At 42.6% G+C, this 19,737-nt stretch overlaps 1 protein-coding gene across 2 annotated transcripts in view; it reads left to right on the top strand.

The window, feature by feature from the left end:
• Window positions 1-19,737, top strand: part of ITGA1 (integrin subunit alpha 1) — a 124,081-nt gene that overhangs the window by 78,523 nt on the left and 25,821 nt on the right. For both annotated transcript variants that reach the window (XM_034774419.1, XM_034774420.1), the window contains 6 exons: window positions 666-808; window positions 4,317-4,460; window positions 9,799-10,053; window positions 11,733-11,863; window positions 15,034-15,200; window positions 15,533-15,669. In XM_034774419.1, coding sequence (XP_034630310.1) covers window positions 666-808; window positions 4,317-4,460; window positions 9,799-10,053; window positions 11,733-11,863; window positions 15,034-15,200; window positions 15,533-15,669 — 977 coding nt within the window. The remainder of the gene's footprint in view (window positions 1-665; window positions 809-4,316; window positions 4,461-9,798; window positions 10,054-11,732; window positions 11,864-15,033; window positions 15,201-15,532; window positions 15,670-19,737) is intronic.

Consider the following 19,737-nt stretch of genomic DNA (forward strand, 5'->3'; position numbering starts at 1 on the left):
CCGAACCTGCCGCGTCAGCAGGTAAATAAACTGGCCCGGCCCGCTAGGGTGCTTACCCTGGCGAGCCGCGTGCCAAACGTTGCCAACCCGTAGTCTAGACTGCAGTTGAGAGCAAGCTTCCCAGCCCGAGCAGATTGACTCGTGCTAGTTTGGCTCAAGCTAACATGCTAAAAATAGCAGTGTGGACATTACAGCACCAGCAGACGCTCAGGCTAATCACTTGAGCTCAGACCCAGGGGAGTTGATCCAAGATAGCAAGGGTCCATTTACCTGGGCTAGAAGGCTCACTCCCAGTTGCAGTGTAGACATAACGCCGACAGACCCATGTCATCGGTGGGCAGGATCGAACTAGGGACCTTTGGAGCGTAGTGCATGAGCCTCTACAGCATGAGCTAAAAGCCAACTGGCTGTTAGCTAAGGCTGTAGAACAGACTCATTTAACTCTCTCTAAGTGGTCTTGGTGCCACTAAATGGGGCAGAACACCACACCCAGAAGGTGTGTGGGTTACATAGACACACCCTTACACATCTGCTAGCAGGGCCTCGTGGATACAGTTACACTTGTATGTGTTTTTGCAGTATTGGACCTTAAGATTTTGAATCACAGCAATTATTGCTGCTGCAGTCTGTAAATGTTACATCTTGAATTATTTTACTTCTCCTAGGATACACTGTAAATTCAGCATCGACACCTGGAGATGTGCTATACATTGCTGGGCAACCTCGCTATAATCACACAGGCCAAGTTATCGTTTACAAAATAGTAGGAGGAGATGTAAAAATACTACAGCGATTAAATGGAGAACAAGTAAGCATGTATTTCACAGTTAAATTGCAGGTGGAATATAGTAAAAAAAACTGTTCACAATGTAATTTGAATGAAAACTATGGATCAGAAAAGCATCTTAGGGAAATTCATAAAGTATAAGATGTTAACATGCTTACAGGATTCTCCTGTCTACTAAAGAATGCAAAATGGACTTAAACCAACCAGCTATTTCCCCAGGAGAATTCCCCGTGTACAGGGAATCTCAGCCAGTGTATAGCTAGTGGAGGTGGCATAGCCACCTCCTATACCAGCTACTACTCGTATCCTCGGAGAGGAGTGGGTATGGCAGGGCAGAGCAGGGGTGTGATTGAGCTAAATTCCACTACACTTGATCTCCCCACTAGTACAAATTCTGCAGCACCTTGTACTAGTGGTGAAAGTTACAGTAGGCCCCCTGCTGCTTTAAATTCCACTGGGCAGCCAGGGACCAGGGAATCACAACCAGCTTCATTGCTGCCATTGTCAAGTATGCCTGAGAACAGCTCGGATGTGGTTGAGAATTGTGATATTTGTATACTGAAGGCAAGAGAAACCTTTTTAATACTCATCCAAATTTCATACTGTGTCATCATAATGAACTTTTATTATGATTACATTTGTAAAGCTTATACATTAGTTTAGTAGAAAGCTAGAGTCTAACTGTGTTCTTGATACACAATTTCAGGTACATCATGCAATCTTCTTTTAGATGTGTGCACACACACACAGATAAACACACAGACACCCAACATTAAAAGAACATTTAAGTTGCAAAGTTACGCACTCAAAATTTAGGAGATATACAAATTAAGGTTATCTGTGCAACCTTAATTCAGGCTCTGTGCGCACATGCATTGTGATACAGTCTTTAATTACATGATTGCATACATTTTTTTTTCCACAGGTACACTGCCTTATTCAGTGCACAAGATGGATGTCGCTCATTTTATGAACAGCTATTCAATATTTTGTTTTCTTCATTCAGTGTGTGGCCCCATATCTTATTTATTGTATGTTACTCAAACCCCAATTTTCCAGGACCTCATTCAACTGCCTTAACCATGAGTAAGGCTGCAAGTCGGTCACCGAGGTCATGGAAGTCACGGATTCCATGACTTCCTGCGACCTCCGTGACTTCTGCAGCGGCCGGTGCGACTGACCCCAGGGCCGCCCGAGCAACTGGGGCAGTCCCGGGGCTAGCCACACCACACACTGCTCAGGCGGCCTGAGGCCAGCCATCCTGGTTGCTGCTGGAGCAGCCCCAGGGCCAGCCACACCGGCCACTGCTTGGGCGGCTCTGGGGCCAGCCACACCGGCTGCTGCTTGAGTAGCCTGTGGTGCCCAGGCCTCCCCGGAGCAGCTGCGGTTCCCAGGCCACCGCACCCCCAAGCACCAGCTGTGCTCCAGGTCACCCATCCCTGCCCCGGAGCACCAGCAGTGCCCTAGCACACACCCCTGCTGCTCCAGAGCAACAGTGGTGCCTTGGAGCACCTCCTCCCCCCAGAGCAGCAGCAACGCCCTGGAGCCCCCCTGAGAGCACCTGAGATTTCATCAGGGATATTTATAGTACAAGTCATGGACAGGTCATGGGCCGTGAATTTTTGTTTATTGCCCGTGACCTGTCCATGACTTTTACTAAAAATACTGCTGTGAGTAAATCTTAGACTTAACCATGAGTCACTCCTTTCTCATCCTGTAATCTCCGACTTCATTCACTACACATCTTCCAACTTCTGCAGCAAATAAGAGAGGGGTCACTACACAACCCTGATCCTTCCTCAGAGCAGATCCATCTGGTGCACTGAATGAGGCAGGAGTCCTCTGGAAAAACTACTATGTGGTCATGTAATTAAAGACTATATCAAAATACAAATGCACAAGGGGGCCAAATTAAGGGTGCACAGGCAACCCTAATTCTGGCATTTCCTAGCTTCTGAGTGCTTGGCATTGCAATCTTATTAACAGCCTTTAATCAGTTTTTTTTTGGGGGGGGAGGGGGGCGGAGATTTCCTAGGTTTTTTAAAAAAGCAAACTGAAACATCAGAAATTCCATCATATGGCATCATATTGACATCCACATGGTTCATCAGCTGAGTTAGGACCTTTAGATCCACTATACAGATCTCAGCCTCTTGAACTAATGGAGTAAAGGATAGCAATAGCAGATTGTCATCCTCTATGCGGAGCAGCCCCAGAGAGGGATGAGAACACACACTGCCAATGGCTGACATAGATACTTGCTGACGGCAGAGGAATGGTGAGACTCAAGAGTCTTGCATTCCATTCCAGGCTTTGAAGGGAAGTGTACTCTAGTAGTCACAGAACCTTCTGCCTGTTTTCTTACCCAAGCTTGACCCTTTCTGTCCTGTTTCCTCCCATCTGTACCTGCCCCAGTCTTTACTCTTCCCCCACCCCCAGCACCTCATCCCATCCCATTCTCCTTGCCTTCCCAGCCTCCACTCCTCAGGCTTCTCATGCTATTCCCAGTCTCTTTGTCAAGCCAGCACCATGCTCCCCTTCTCTTCCCAGCTCCACATCTGACCTGTCCCAACTGGATCCCAGTGCCACTTCCCATCCCCCCCACACACACATACAGAGTTTTCCTCACTGGCTCCCTGTCTCCTTGTCCAAGCAGTGCCAGCCTCCCCTCCATCTCCCCCGACACCAGCTCCCAGGCCCAGTCTCCTTATCCAACAAATTCTAGACTCTCCCCCCACATCCCAGTCATATTTTTTTCTCTTCTGCCTCACAATACTCCTTGTTCTAATATGCTCCTTTCCTTTCCCCTGAGTCTGGCTTTTGTGTGCTCTGGATTTGTGTCAAACAGCTTCCTCTTCCATGCTGTCTGGGTACCAGCAGAGAGGGTCACTGAGAGCACCAGAGAGACAGACTCCTCACTGTTACTTCCAGAGCACCCCATTCCACAGCGGCAGAAGCAGGAATTATAGGGAATGTCTAGCTTTGCTCCCCATATCCCTGGGCTTCGGCATGCTCATTTTCTTTGTGGGGATGGTGTATGAATAGTCTGGTCACACGTAGGAGTTATGGAGGGTGGAGCACTAAACTAATTCCATACTAAAACTAAAAACAGATATTTTTCAACGGCTTATAACTTGTACACATTTGGGCAGATTTTCACAGGAAGAGCAAAAGGCACATCCCTGACAGAAAGGCCACTCCCTACCAAATTTCAATTCCCTGCCCCAAAGCAAGGGGGTGCTAAAGCAGTTCAAGGGAAAGGTCCCCACATTTTTTCTAAAGGGCAAAAAAACATATTTCTCTAGTCTGATTCTCAGAAATTGGTGAACCATTTTGGCTGAAATTTTCCAGAAAATGCAGCTTAAGGCAGAAACCTCACTTGTAAAATTTCAGCCCAAATGGTTAATGTCTCACAAAGATATATGCAACTGAAAACAGGGTCTTATAATGGGAAATGTTGAGCCTCTGTAATATTAGGTAGTGCTACCAGTCTCGCCTATAATAAATATATCGTATGTTTTTATTGCAGATTGGGTCATACTTTGGGAGTGTTATTACTACAATTGACGTCAATAAAGACTCATTTACAGACATTCTGCTAGTTGGAGCTCCTATGTACATGGGAACTGAAAAAGAGGAACAAGGAAAAGTGTATGTGTATTCTTTGAACAAGGTAACAGCGATACAGTTATTGGCTGGGAAAAAGGGATATGCTCGTTAGTTTCTTTGGATCCCTTATTTGAACAAATAATTTGATTAAAATCTTGACTTGGGGATACTCAAATGACAGAAGGTAAGGGAGGTGGCCTACAAAAAGAGGAGAAAGAAAAAGATTTTTTTAATGACAAATCTTGTTAAATTACCAGCACACAATACAGAGTAGTTCCAAGGAATCTAAAGTAGTATTTTATATGGCTAAGAAATGCATCCTCAGTAGAGCTGGGCAAAAACTGAGTTCAGCCCCCATTCATACTACAACTTTCAACCAGGTTGTCAACAAATTAGGGAAAAACCTTGCTGTACCTGGGTTTCCTGAGTTAGTTACAACTGCAGTGTGAATGGAACTTGTTGGGTCTTCCTGCTTAAAGAGGAAGGATGATTAGAGTGCTAGCTTGGGTCAGGGGAGAATGGGTTCAGTTCCTTGCTCTGCCACATACTTCCTGCTTGACTCTGGGCTTGTCCACATGGGGACACTTAGGGAAATTAATCTAAATTAATGGTTGAAATAGATTATTAGTTAAACCACATTAAGCCCCTTTGTGGGCACTGAATCAGAAGTTAAATGGCCTTTAGCTTAAGCTAAATCAAATTAAGGCTGCTTTAATTCTGAATCAAAGTGTCCACACAGGGGTTTAATCTGGTTTAACTAATCCACTTTAAATTCATATCTTAAGTTAATTTAAGTTAATTTTCCCGAGTGTCCCCATGTAGACAAGCCCCAAGGGCATCCATAAAATAGGTGTAATAGTGCTCCCATACTTTACAGGGGTGCTGTTAGGATGAACATATTAAAGATTGTGAGGTGTGGCGATATTACACTGATAGGGCCCAGGTAGATTCGGATTCACTTCATTCTCTAACTTTGCAATGATATTCCTGAATGTTCTTCTTCAAATGATTGTCCATGTGGATTCCATTCTTGAGGAACATGTGCCCTATTCACATAAGATCAGATTCTTTTGACCAGCAGTGTCTGTTGGGGCTATGCCTGTGGCCTAGATGTCTTCATGCTCCCCTATCCCCATTCCCAGTCATAAAGGGTACTGAGAGCCTGACCATCCCTCAGTTTTTTCTTACTGCCCAAGGCTGTGAGATAGAACCCTTGCAGCGTCTGCCTGCATCTCTATGACTGTTGCAGTTAGCGTTAGTGATTTGTTAGTTATGAGGATGTTAGTTAACTTTTATTTTGCCCAGTGGCTTAAAAAAAGAACATTTTTATTAATTTTCCTTACATAGTTAATTGGCTCAGGGCCGCAGTCCCCCAGTAATGGGAAAGCTGCATCTTCGGAGTTTAAGACATGCTCCTCGTGATGCTTCTGTGCCACTCAACAATAGGCACTCTAAATGCCTGATTTGTTTAGGTGAAGGGCATATCCCTGACCATTGCTCAAGCTGCCGCTCTTTTTCCAAGCACACTCAGAAGGGATGCCAGCCTAAGGTTATATTTTCTGGAGTAGGGATAGGAAAGAGCCTCACTCCAGAGATAAGGATACCCTCAGAACTGGGTCACAATTGTCGACATGTGTTAGGGCTTGTCTTGAACTTTGCAGTGGAAGGGCAGCCATTGGCCTAAGATGGGTTCCTCTGGACTCCGATGCCAGCAGTACCAGCTAAATCTAAATCCACTGACCGCCTTTCCTCCAGTACTGACTTTTTGATACCCACAGGACCCAGTGAACTGATATCATTCTTTTTGACACCTCTGGCCTATTTGAGACCAAGTGAGCCTGGTACCAGAGTCCCCCCTGCTGACTCATACAACATCAGCTGTGCTAACTAGGCCTTCAGTCACTGAAATTACAGGACCATATACAGCTATGCAGTACCATCTACTTCACCTACCCAGATAGAAGGGTGCAGGAGCTCCCTAGCACAGCAGAATGGGAGCCCCACCACTGGAGGAGGGGTATGTCTTCTCCATCATAGAGACTCATTTCCTGTTCATCCCCCTCCATGGGAAGCACACTGAGAGTCCGGGAGGGATTAGACAGTGAAATTCATGGCCAAGACCCTTGACATCTCACTAGAAGCAATGCAAGAGAAGTCACACAATCAGCTAGATATTCTGTACCGTTCCATATCTGGTAGATACACCATATGTGTTAATGAGGGACTGTTGCAAGGATGAGGGGCAGACTCCAGCATCAATATCTGTCACTTCAAAGAGGGTGGATAGATGGTACCAAGTTCATCACAAGGGCTTTGAGGAAGCCCCTCACAAGGGACTCTCTGCTGCATCTCAGAGCAACAAAACAGGTACCCTTAGAGTTCAGAGGTAGGTGGGTTTATTTCTACAATAGTATCATTCCAAAGAAGAAAGAAGGTTCAGTGTCTTAACTGCATATTTTCTTTGAGTCAGATGTATCTCACATTTCTAGCAGGAATATCTCTGTATAAATACAGAGTCTTGCCCTTTGGCTTTTCCACAGCACAAAGGGTACTATCAAGTACTTGGCAGCTCATTTAAGGAGATGTATCCCGTTGATAGGTTGATCTGAGGAAGATCATCCCCAGCAGGTAACAAACTCAATTCAAGTAACATTACACTGGGCTCAAAGTCAGTGAAAAATCCACACTAACCCTTAATCAAAGCATAGAGGTCATAGGAGTCACATTAGATTCTAGATCAGAAGAGCTTACCTCCCAAAAGAAAGATTCCAAACGATAGCTGATCTCATTAGCCAACTTCAAGCTCATCCAAAAACCTCAATAAGAGCATGCCTCATACTTCTGGGACACATGTCCCTATGGTCCTATGTGACAGCTTGACAGACTTTGCCTATGCTTCATGCAAGGGTGATTGAAATCAGTGTCTACACAGCAGAGACCACATGGATGTGTTAGTCACAGTTCCACCCTCAAGAAGTCCTCTCCTCATTAGATTGGTGAAAAGACATCTCAGGTGTGCAAGGGACAGGTCAATGTAGCCTTTTCTGCAAAGTACCCTTTTCTGCATGTCAACATACCAAGACTCTGGTGACGGATGTCTCATCTCAGGGATAGGGGAATCATCTAAATCACTTTCAGACACAGGGCCTATGGTCAAGAAACTGGTCTGCACAAAAATGTCCTGGAACTCTGAGCTATCCACCTGGCATGTAAACCATTCCTGCCTCTATTCCAGGGATCCACAATGCAAGTGCTGACAGTCAACATCACATCTATGCATTATGTCACCCAGCAGTGGAGGAGCCAGATCATCTCTGCTCTGTCAGCAGGCTATTTGGTTCTGTGTTTAGTGTATTCATCACTCAATTATGCAAAGGCCCTGCATCTTCCATGCGTTCAGAACTTGCTCCCATATCACCTCAACAGACATTTCTCAAACTACCACAAGTAGTACCAGTTATGGTATTTGGTCTGGTGAACTCTCAGTGCAATTCCTGATCACATTGTCTGCTTTGCCCGACATAGTCACACAGCACAACAATCAGATCCTACATCCAGATCCACTATTGGGTCTACACCTGACAGCCTGGAAACTGGCTAGCCAACATCCACTGGAAGAAGGCGTTCAGTGGAAGTTCAGAACAATCTGCTCCAAGCAGGAAAGCCTCAACTAGACTGACTTTTATAAAGCTAAGTGGAAGAAGTCTTTTATTTGGGCGTCTCATCACTAGCTCCCCAACAATACCCATGTCAGCAATATTGGACTATTTCCTAGCCCTGAAACAATTGACTTTCTATTAGTTTCAGAGGGATCTATCTAACAATAATATCTATGCATCACCCTCCTATCCAGGGCCACACTGTGTTTTCTTACCCTGAGTGACCAGATTCCTTACAGGCCTCTTTCATGTTTTTTCTACAGGTCAGGAGCTCCATCCCACTTGGGACCTCAGCATAATATTAATAAGATTGATGGCTTCCCCCCTTTGAGCCCTTAGCAACCTGTTCTCTGTACCACCTATCTATGAAGACTGTCTTTTTAGTAGTCATTACATCAGCTTGAAGGATGGGGCGACTCAGATCCATAGGTCGATTCTTCTATACAGTGTTTCATAAGGACCGCTTTATTCTCAGGCCCAGTTTCCTGCCCAGAGTTGTTTCAGAATTCCATATGAACCAATTTATTAATCTCCGAGTTTTCTTCCATGAGGTTAACTCAACCCTAGGGGAAGTTATACTTGATGTAATAAGGGCACTGTCAAGACAAAATCATTCAGGAACACACGTAGGCTGTTTGTGACCTTTGCTTATAGGGTTAAGGATCTCACAATATCATCATAGAAAGTATCAATATGGGTCTCTAAGTGTATAATAGTATGTTACAGTTATCCAAGTTAGATCCACCTAGCCACATTACAGCTTATTCCACTAGAGGTCACACAGCCTCTGCTATCTGATAGAAGAATTTCCCTATTTGTGAAATTTATAAGGCTGGCAACATGGAGTTCAGTCCACACATTAACAGGTGTTCTTTGATACAGGCTTCCAGATCAGATGCCTACTTTGGTAGGACTGTCCTGCAGGATTCCTAGTGTCCACCTCTACACAAACAGAAAACTGCTTGATGGCCATCACAAGGGGAATCCATATGAATAATCTTTTGAAGAAGAAAGGATGGTTATGTCCCTTACAGTAACTGTGACTCTTTGAGATGTGTTGTCCACATGGATTCCACAACCTTCCCTCATTCCCTGCTGCTATAGAGACCTACTCCTCTGGCATTCTGTATTGACAAATGAACTGAGGGATGGTTGGGCACGCTCTGCCCTTTATGCCCTCAGGTGGGGGGGCTTGAGGACATCTAGAACCTGGCACAGCCCCAATGGACCCTGATGACCAAAAGAATCCAATCTTGCATTCATAGGGTGACTATTTCAGGGCTAGAAAACAACCCATACTTACCAAGACTGGAAGTACAATATTCAGGACAACTGCCATTTGTGATCCAGAATAAACCTTGTTGTATCTTTCCGGTTCAGGGAACTTCTTTTGGAGAGAATACTTGCAGCAGCTTAAAGGGTTAAGTGGTTTAGTTAAAGTACCATACAGACACTATTAGGATGCTGTGCCTTCCTATGGCCCATTACTTCAGACAGCTGTCACTGACAGACAAACACACTGCAAATCTCTCCTTTCCTGCTTAGAGTCAGCATGGGAGCCAGAATTTAGGAACCACAGCTTTTCACCATATATAGAATAATATTTTAACACCACATGGTTTCTGTTAAGTGACTTAACTTTGTGTAATGTATCTGTTTGTCTTGAGTCCACGTGCTTTTAAAAGCCTGCTTTGCTGTAAAGTCAACGGCAGTCCCTAAACATTACATTTATCCTTTTCACAGACAACATTTGAATATCAGATGAGCCTTGAACCTATGAAGCAAACTTGCTGTTCATTGTTAAAGCACAGCTCCTGCAAAAATCACAAGAATGAACCTTGCGGTGCGCGCTTTGGGACTGCAATTGCTCCAGTAAAGGACCTCAACCTTGATGGGTTTAATGATATTGTAATAGGAGCGCCTTTAGAGGATGATCATCGAGGAGCTGTGTACATATATCATGGCAATGGCAGTAGTATAAGGAGAGAATATGCCCAGGTAGGAGTCTGTGATAGAGTGTACAAACCCCACACTGGGCAACAAGGAGTTAAGAGACTATTTTGGGCTCAGCCAGCCCCGCTCTGCCACACCTGCAGCCACTGCTACATCTGCTGGAGGAATTAAAAGGCAGAGAATTAGCTCATTTAGGTGGCAGATCTGGAGGTGAACTGGGTGGCAGATCTGCAGCTAGCAGAGCAGAGCAGAGGGAAGCCTAAGACTCTGACACAGCTGACCAAAGGGGTCCTCCCTGAGGGAAGGGAGGACCCACCTCGGATACAACCAGTGAAGGAAGTATCCTGTGGACTTTGGACATTGGTAACCCCCTCTTACTTATTGTGATTTGGGTTTCCCCACCAGGGGAAAGCCTTGGACTAAGCTAATCCCAGGGGGGTGGACAAGAGGAAGAGGCCCAGGGAGGACAGCTTTAAGTAGCCTGGGTTTTCAGATTACTGGTAGCCCAAATGGTCCTGGGTTGGAGCCTGGTGGAATGGGAGAGCCTGGGCTCCCCTCCCTGCAATCCCCCTGGCAGTCAGAAGTTGCAGCCATGACCACTAGGCCATGCTCCCCAAGTGAGGACCATTACAGAGTCAAATATATAGATTAGCAGCAATTATAAGAACAGTGTGTTTTAACAGACATCCTTTGATTAGGGTGGAGTCATTACTCCTTTAGGGCTTGATCCAACGCCTATTGAAATAAGTGGAAGTCTTTCCATTTACTCTGGATTGTTTCTTTACTACAGCACTCAATCCAACTGTAACTGTAACTATTGACTTTAGTCAGAGTTTGATAGGCCCCATTGAAGTCAATGCGAGTTTCTTCACCAACTTCAGTAGGGTCAAATTGTGACCTCCGCAACCTCGACAGCTTCCTTTTAAGAATGCTAAGTACAGTTAAACTCATTCTGACTTTACTAAATTTGACTATTATGATCTATTGTTATAAAACACTTTTTCTTGTTTTTATCATGTCTTCTATTGTGTTTTCATTAGAAATCTTCTAAATATGCTCTGTATGGATAGATAAAGGAGACACTTAACAATTCCTAAAGGATCCAGTGATGTAACTGGGCATTTTATATTGTGCTCATCACCATGGTAACTCTTTTAGAAGGTCTATAACAGAGCGGCCAAACTTACTGACCCTCTGAGTCACATAAGACAATCTTCAGCAGTTCGAGAGTCAGAGCAAAGCTGCCGGGGCTCGGGACTTCAGCCCCGTGGGAGGTGCCTGCCGGGGCTTCAGCCCTGCTCCTGTTGAAGCCCCGAGCCCTGGCACGTGTACCCCACAGAGCGGAAGCCTTGGACCCCACTGGGCAGAAGCCCTGAGCCCTGGCAGGTGCGCCCCATGGGGCTGAAGCCTCGAGGCCCCGCTCCCCACTGGGCAGAAGCCCCTACCACACCACTCCACTGTAAGACAGAGGTCCTGAGCTCTCCCCCTCCTTCCCACCAGTCTGGTAGGTGGAGAATGGGGAGGTGCATGGGGGGGCTCCATGAGCTGCACTTTAATGGTAAAAGAGCCGCAAGTGACTCACAAGCCAGTTTGGCCACCCCTGGTCTATAATGAAAATGCAGTGTTAAAATTCTAAAAGGCCTTTTCACACCCAACTCATCCATCCTTAATGTATTTATATGAGCTGTTGTATACTACATAAAGCTATTAATTCTTTTTCATAGCGTATTCCATCAGGTGGAGATGGGGAAAAAGTGAAATTTTTTGGTCAGTCTATACATGGAGAAATGGATTTAAATGGTGATGGTCTAACGGATGTCACCATTGGAGGCCTTGGTGGTGCTGCCCTCTTTTGGTATGTATATTAAAAGCATTTGTTTAAAGGGGAAAAGCCTAAATCACCTGTAGATTGTTGGCTGTTCTCTGTTGGTAGACTAAAGTTTTCATGTTGACTGTTTTCTTTATTCCCTGTAGTGTTGTATTAATTTAGATGGAATAAAAGGGTCTAAAGAGTCATAGGCATGAATATGACCTGAAACTTTCCAACATTAAACAGAGTTAAACAAGGTTCAGGATTTGGAATACAGAGACCTCAGCCTACTTAGTACGTGCCATGGCAAACAAACCATCAAGCATCCTTTTATTAAAGTTACAGAAAAATAAGGAAAAGCAGTTAAAGCATTTGAAATGCAAAGCATTAAATAATGTTTTCATTTTAACAACATTCCTTGTTCCCTGGAGAGACTCTTTAGAAGGAATTCCCACCTCTACCCCATCCCCCTTCACACCGTGTTTGACATTTTTATAGATGGTAATAACTGTTCTCTTTGGGAAAAGAGATGGGCTAGAAGACACAACAAGTTGCACACACACGCACACACACAAAAGTGGGAGAGAAAAAAATAGCAAAGAGAAAATACAGCTTCTCTCACTTGGAGCCTCACTGGGTGAAGAAACACAAGCACTGCTCATGGTCTTGTCAGTCACTCCAAGATCTGGCAAACTTGTACCAACATTGGGCAGTTTAGGGCATTGCATTTATCTTCCTGTTTCATGTCAGAGGTTTAGAGCAGTGTTGCAAAATATATAGTGTTGGCCAACTAAGCCAGACTCTTGTTAGACAGAAGGAAAAAAGGAGAGGGATAGGAAAGAGAAGAAATAAGGTGGGGAAGGAAAAGAACATACAAGTCTCACATCCCAGGTAATATTTGGGATTTAGCCAAAGCCAGTGAAGGTGGTGATGTAATCTGGTTCCCTCTCTCAAGTCTGGTCTAGTCAGGACATCTTTCAGGATTAGTATGAAGAAGGTTGGGGTCCCAGGAGACAGTATGGGTAGCAGCCATGATAGTGAAGCTTGCTCCTTTCCCAGTCAACCAGCATCACAGTAGCTAGCTTTTCCTCTCAAAGTCTCTTTTTGAGGACCCCAAAAGGGGAATGATGAGCAGTCTAGCCCGTCCTTTCAGTATTGTCCATCTCTTAGGCCTAGTTTCTAGCACATCAATTTTGGTTTACTGATTTTCAGTTCTACACTTTTCTTGTTTACTAGACAGGACCTTAGCACATTCCTTGAGTTATATTAATAGGCCTTTTTGTTCAGACTAATTTATTTTTTCTGTCGCCTTTTTGCACCTTTTCCCTTCAATATTTGTTATAGGTTATTGTGACATCTTTTAAACTTACACTTACTTTTTACATTTGATCTTACAATTAGGGTAACTTTGTAGGCCCAATTATTATAGTTGTGTGTGTGTGTCGCCATTAAAATAATAATAGGCGCTTAACTTGCGCTAATTAATTAACATACACACTCCCGATTGAACGGTGGACTATTGCAGGAAAACGATGTCTCTCACCTGTGTTTGTACGTGTTTCATCTCATATTTTAGTATTATATATGGATCTTAATATTTCTAATGTCTCCCTGAGAGGAGAAATAATGAAAAAATGAAACTTGCTATATTATAAAAGTAATCATAATTTTAATTTTTTTATCTAAACAAAAAGACCCTATTCTTTTAGAATATAGACAAAATAGAACCTACAACATTTTCACTGAACTAACCGTGGTTTAATATGTAATGGCAAAATTAAGCATAAATTATTACATCCAAGGTCAAAAGAATAAATCCCGCACTTCCTGTAATAATAGTAATTAAACATATTAAATCCTGTTCTAATGTAAATGAACTGAGACTAAATTTAGTATTTGTGATGAGTTGTGATTACTGTCTGAATGACAGCTAGTCTGTTCTAAGCAGATCCTATGTTTTGTTTCCCCATTTTTCTTCTTCCCCCTTCTTTGTCTCATCCAATTGTCTTGTCTTTTAGGCCCCAGTTTCGCAATGGAACAACTCTCAGTGGGTAAAGTTAAGCATGTGTATAAGTCTTTGCAGGATCAGGGGCCTTAGACTGTCTCTCTTTGGGGCAGGGACTCAATGTTAACCCTAAAAGTTCAAAATCATGAGTCAGGCTCCAAAAATCATCAGATTTTCTTAACAATCATAAGAAATTTTAAAAATAATAAGTATGGGGTCGTCTTATTTACATTCTGGCTTTTTAACCATTAAGGTGCCCTTGGGTTACATTTTCAAGCTTTTCTTTGTGACTACAAGGACTAGAAGCTTACTTTTTCTTTTTAAATGACAGCTAAGATTCTTACCTAATCAGTGATCTCCAGGAGCTGGGGCTTTAAGCGAAACACCAAATATCACAAGACTCATAACAAAATCATAAGACTTGGCAGCATGGGGATTGTCATTTACTATATATGCCTGGTACAACGGAGGCCTGACCTGGTTGAGACATCTAGGTACTACAACATTAGATATGTTAAGTCATAATAGTGAAAGCAGATACTTCTGAAGCCAATGAATGTTGTGCCTGTTTATACTGGGCTGGATTTAACCCTTGAAGTCAATGAAAGTTTTCATAGACAAATCAGTGTCGTCTTGTAAAAACAGAGAACAGAAATCATCATAACAAATAATCCTTCTCCCAAGACTTTACCAACCAGAATTTTGGACTTAGAAATACTTTTTTATTTTTTGCTATTAATACATTTTATGTTGCCTCCGTGTGGTTTTAATTTGCTGGCTTTTACATACTTTTCTGATGTTTGCAAAATAAGAAGTAAAAACCATTTTGGATAAAATTTTCAGAAGCAGCTAAGTGACTTAGCAGCCTAAGTCCCATTTCCCTTTGACTTACAATGAGATTTAGGCTCCTAAGTACCTAACAATCTCTTTAGAAAATGGGACTTAGGCTTCTAAGTCACTTAGCTGCTTCTGAAAATCTTATCCTTTGTGCATGTCTAAGGAAGGTCTGAAGAGTATTTCAGTAACTGCTCCCTTCCCATTATACAGTATACCTTTATAGTATGTAGAGTATATGTCATTATCTGCCTATATCACTATATGTATGTTCAGTAATGTACAGTATTGCATAGTTTGACAAGTTTGTTTTTAAAATGCTAAAAGATTTACATTATTATTTAAGGGTCTTCTTTCCTATTGATGTTTTCTTAAGGTCTCGTGATGTAGCTGAAGTAAATGTTTCCATGAATTTCACACCCAATAAAATCAATATAGAAAAGAAAAACTGTAATACAGATAAAAAAGAGACAGTATGCATAAATGTCACAATTTGTTTTGAAGTCAGACTAAAGTCTAAAGAAGATACAATATATGAAACCAGTAAGTAGACAGCACCAAGTCATCGAATCTTTGCATGAAAACCTGTTCTATTTGCATTTGGGGTTGATGGGTTTGTTTTGGGTTATTTGTTGTTTTGGTTTGTTTTTTGGTTTTGGTAGGTTGATTTGGGTTCCCCCCAAAAAATAGCATGCAACTATGAAATTATTTTTTAAGTTTGGTATTCAAAATTTATAACAAAATTAAAATTGTTAAAATGTTGTTACAGTTTAAAAAAAAACAGCAAAAATAAACTGGGAGAGAAAAGAGTAGGGAGATGTCTATTGCTTTTAATCCTATCCACATAGGTTGTATTATTTCAATTATCTTTGTAGGTATACAGTATTGGGCTACACTTGATTCACAAAGACGGATACCTCGAAGCTTGTTCATGGAAAGTCAAGAAAGGAAGATACAAAAAAATATCACTGTCAAAGGGTCAGAATGTATTAAACATAACTTCTACGTGTTGGCAAGTAAATCATATAAAGTGGCTATATTTTCTCATTGTTACCTTACAGTTATCTCTAACTGCATTTTATTGCATTAGTGCTAAAATAGATTAAAAAGGCTCCTTACATTCACAATCATTGTCAATAGCCAGTATACACATTATTAATCCAATTTCATAGTATTAATATTTCTTTGACTATATATTCTCCTAGCTCAATTTATTTTTATTTCTTTGCTATTTATATTTAAAAGGTGAATAACACAATTGGGCTGAATTCATCAGCCATGTAAAGGATCGTGGATGACTTAGATGTGGGCAAAAGAGTGAGATGAAAGTGTAATTTGCACATGTAACTCTAAATCTCCATAATTAGGGTTGGGACAGAGTATGTATGAGCTGACCAGAGCTAGACCTCTTTACTGTAAAAAAAGAAATGTAAAGCAGTTAGTAAAGACCATTATGATCATTGGCTTTATAGAATCATTAGGGATTTACACTATTTGATACCTATTCTTAAAACATCTAGAGCTGAATGCTCAAAAGGATTTAGGCATTGTGACACTGAGCCCAATGACTGACCCAACTGACTCTTTACTCAGGAAAGAATGAGAGCACAAGCATGAAAATAACTCTGTACCCTGATCTTGGAGTACTCACCCAGGATGTGAGAGACACAGCATCCAGTCCCCTACTTCAATGATACTTTCATTATTTATCCACAGTGCAACATCTTCAACAGGAGAGACAGAGGAGCTCCCTATATCAGAATATCCCAAAGCCTAATGGTTAGAGCATCAAAGCTGCTTTGTGTAAGCTCACCTATGGGAGCTCACTCCATTAGGCAGCGTGTGAGCATGTCTACTGCATCGGGCCTCTTGGGCGAGTTAGGGGGCCAAACACCTTGCTTCTCCTGATCTGTGAATCATGCAGGGTCTTAGGTGGGAGATAGGCATCTGGACACTCAAAGGGAGGCAGCAGTGCACACGCTCAGAAACACAGGTGCCTTAGGAGCTTTTACAGCAAAAACTCAGGTGGTGGGCGAGTTTAGATGCCTACAAGGTCATTGGGAGTTTTGTGTATCACAGTGGTCCCAGAACTGGGAAATAGGCACCTAACATAGGGACTTAGGTGCCTAACTCCTTTTGTGTACCCAGATCCTAGCAACTCCACAGTTGCTTGCTGAAAAAATTAACCTACTGGTATATGATGCATAACACATAGATTTGCTTGAACGTGCAATATGTGTAAGAATAATGGGCACAAATTCATCCCTGGCACAAAAGGGCACTCCATTCATGTCAGTGGGCCTCGTATCTCCCTATTCCAGGGCTGCCTTTGGTTCATTGAGAAGAATAAAAGAAACTATAAATGTTGACGCTTTTAAGATTTATAGATTCATAGATTCATAGATTATAGGACTGGAAGGGACCTCGAGAGGTCATCGAGTCCAGTCCCCTGCCCGCATGGCAGGACCAAATACTGCCTAGACCATCCCTAATAGACATTTATCTAACCTACTCTTAAATATCTCCAGAGACGGAGATTCCACAACCTCCCTAGGCAATTTGTTCCAGTGTTTAACCACCCTGACAGTTAGGAACTTTTTCCTGATGTCCAAGCTAGACCTCCCTTGCTGCAGTTTAAACCCATTGTTTCTGGTTCTATCCTTAGAGGCTAAGGTGAACAAGTTTTCTCCCTCCTCCTTATGACACCCTTTTAGATACCTGAAAACTGCTATCATGTCCCCTCTCAGTCTTCTCTTTTCCAAACTAAACAAACCCAGTTCTTTCAGCCTTCCTTCATAGGTCATGTTCTCAAGACCTTTAATCATTCTTGTTGCTCTTCTTTGGACCCTTTTCAATTTCTCCACATCTTTTTTAAAATGCGGCGCCCAGAACTGGACACAATACTCCAGCTGAGGCCTAACCAGAGCAGAGTAGAGCGGAAGAATGACTTCTCGTGTCTTGCTCACAACACACCTGTTAATGCATCCCAGAATCATGTTTGCTTTTTTTGCAACAGCATCACACTGTTGACTCATATTTAGCTTGTGGTCCACTATAACCCCTAGATCCCTTTCTGCCGTACTCCTTCCTAGACAGTCTTTTCCCATTCTGTATGTGTGAAATTGATTTTTCCTTCCTAAGTGGAGCACTTTGCATTTGTCTTTGTTAAACTTCATCCTGTTTAACTCAGACCATTTCTCCAATTTGTCCAGATCATTTTGAATTATGACCCTGTCCTCCAAAGTAGTTGCAATCCCTCCCAGTTTGGTATCATCCGCAAACTTAATAAGCGTACTTTCTATGCCAATATCTAAGTCGTTGATGAAGATATTGAACAGAGCCGGTCCCAAAACAGACCCCTGCGGTACCCCTCTCGTTACGCCTTTCCAGCAGGATTGGGAACCATTAATAACAACTCTCTGAGTACGGTTATCCAGCCAGTTATGCACCCACCTTATAGTAGCCCCATCTAATTTGTATTTGCCTAGTTTATCGATAAGAATATCATGCGAGACCATATCAAATGCCTTACTAAAGTCTAGGTATACCACATCCACCGCTTCACCCTTATCCACAAGGCTCGTTATCCTATCAAAGAAAGCTATCAGATTGGTTTGACATGATTTGTTCTTCACAAATCCATGCTGGCTATTCCCTATCACCTTACCACCTTCCAAGTGTTGGCAGATGATTTCCTTAATTACTTGCTCCATTATCTTCCCTGGCACAGAAGTTAAACTAACTGGTCTGTAGTTACCTGGGTTGTTTTTATTTCCCTTTTTATAGATGGGCACTATATTTGCCCTTTTCCAGTCTTCTGGAATCTCTCCCGTCTCCCATGACTTTCCAAAGATAATAGCTAGAGGCTCAGATACCTCCTCTATTAGCTCCTTGAGTATTCTAGGATGCATTTCATCAGGCCCGGGTGACTTGCAGGCATCTAACTTTTCTAAGTGATTTTTAACTTGTTCTTTTTTAATTTTATCCGCTAAACCTACCCCCTTCCCATTAGCATTCACTATGTTAGGCATTCCTTCAGACTTCTCGGTGAAGACCGAAACAAAGAAGTCATTAAGCATCTCTGCCATTTCCAAGTTTCCTGTTACTGTTTCTCCCTCTTCACTAAGCAGTGGGCCTACCCTGTCTTTGGTCTTCCTCTTGCTTCTAATGTATTGATAAAAAGTCTTCTTGTTTCCTTTTATTCCCGTAGCTAGTTTGAGCTCATTTTGTGCCTTTGCCTTTCTAATCTTGCCCCTGCATTCCTGTGTTGTTTGCCTATATTCATCCTTTGTAATCTGTCCTAGTTTCCATTTTTTATATGACTCCTTTTTATTTTTTAGATCGTGCAAGATCTCGTGGTTAAGCCAAGGTGGTCTTTTGCCACATTTTCTATCTTTCCTAACCAGCGGAATAGCTTGCTTTTGGGCCCTTAATAGTGTCCCTTTGAAAAACTGCCAACTCTCCTCAGTTGTTTTTCCCCTCAGTCTTGATTCCCATGGGACCTTACCTATCAGCTCTCTGAGCTTCCCAAAATCTGCCTTCCTGAAATCCATTGTCTCTATTTTGCTGTTCTCCCTTCTACCCTTCCTTAGAATTGCAAACTCTATGATTTCATGATCACTTTCACCCAAGCTGCCTTCTACTTTCACATTCTCAACGAGTTCCTCCCTATTTGTTAAAATCAAGTCTAGAACAGCTTCCCCCCTAGTAGCTTTTTCAACCTTCTGAAATAAAAAGTTGTCTCCAATGCAGTCCAAGAATTTGTTGGATAGTCTGTTCCCCGCTGTGTTATTTTCCCAACATATATCCGGATAGTTGAAGTCCCCCATCACCACCAAATCTTGGGCTTTGGATGATTTTGTTAGTTGCTTGAAAAAAGCCTCATCCACCTCTTCCACCTGGTTAGGTGGCCTGTAGTAGACGCCTAGCATGACATCGCCCTTGTTTTTTGCCCCTTTAAGCCTAACCCAGAGACTCTCAACACTTCCGTCTCCTATGTCCATCTCTACCTCAGTCCAAGTGTGTACATTTTTAATATATAAGGCAACACCTCCTCCCTTTTTCCCCTGTCTATCCTTCC

The sequence above is a fragment of the Trachemys scripta genome, chromosome 6 (genome assembly GCF_013100865.1).
Source record: "Trachemys scripta elegans isolate TJP31775 chromosome 6, CAS_Tse_1.0, whole genome shotgun sequence".
Classification (NCBI taxonomy): Eukaryota; Metazoa; Chordata; order Testudines; family Emydidae; genus Trachemys; species Trachemys scripta.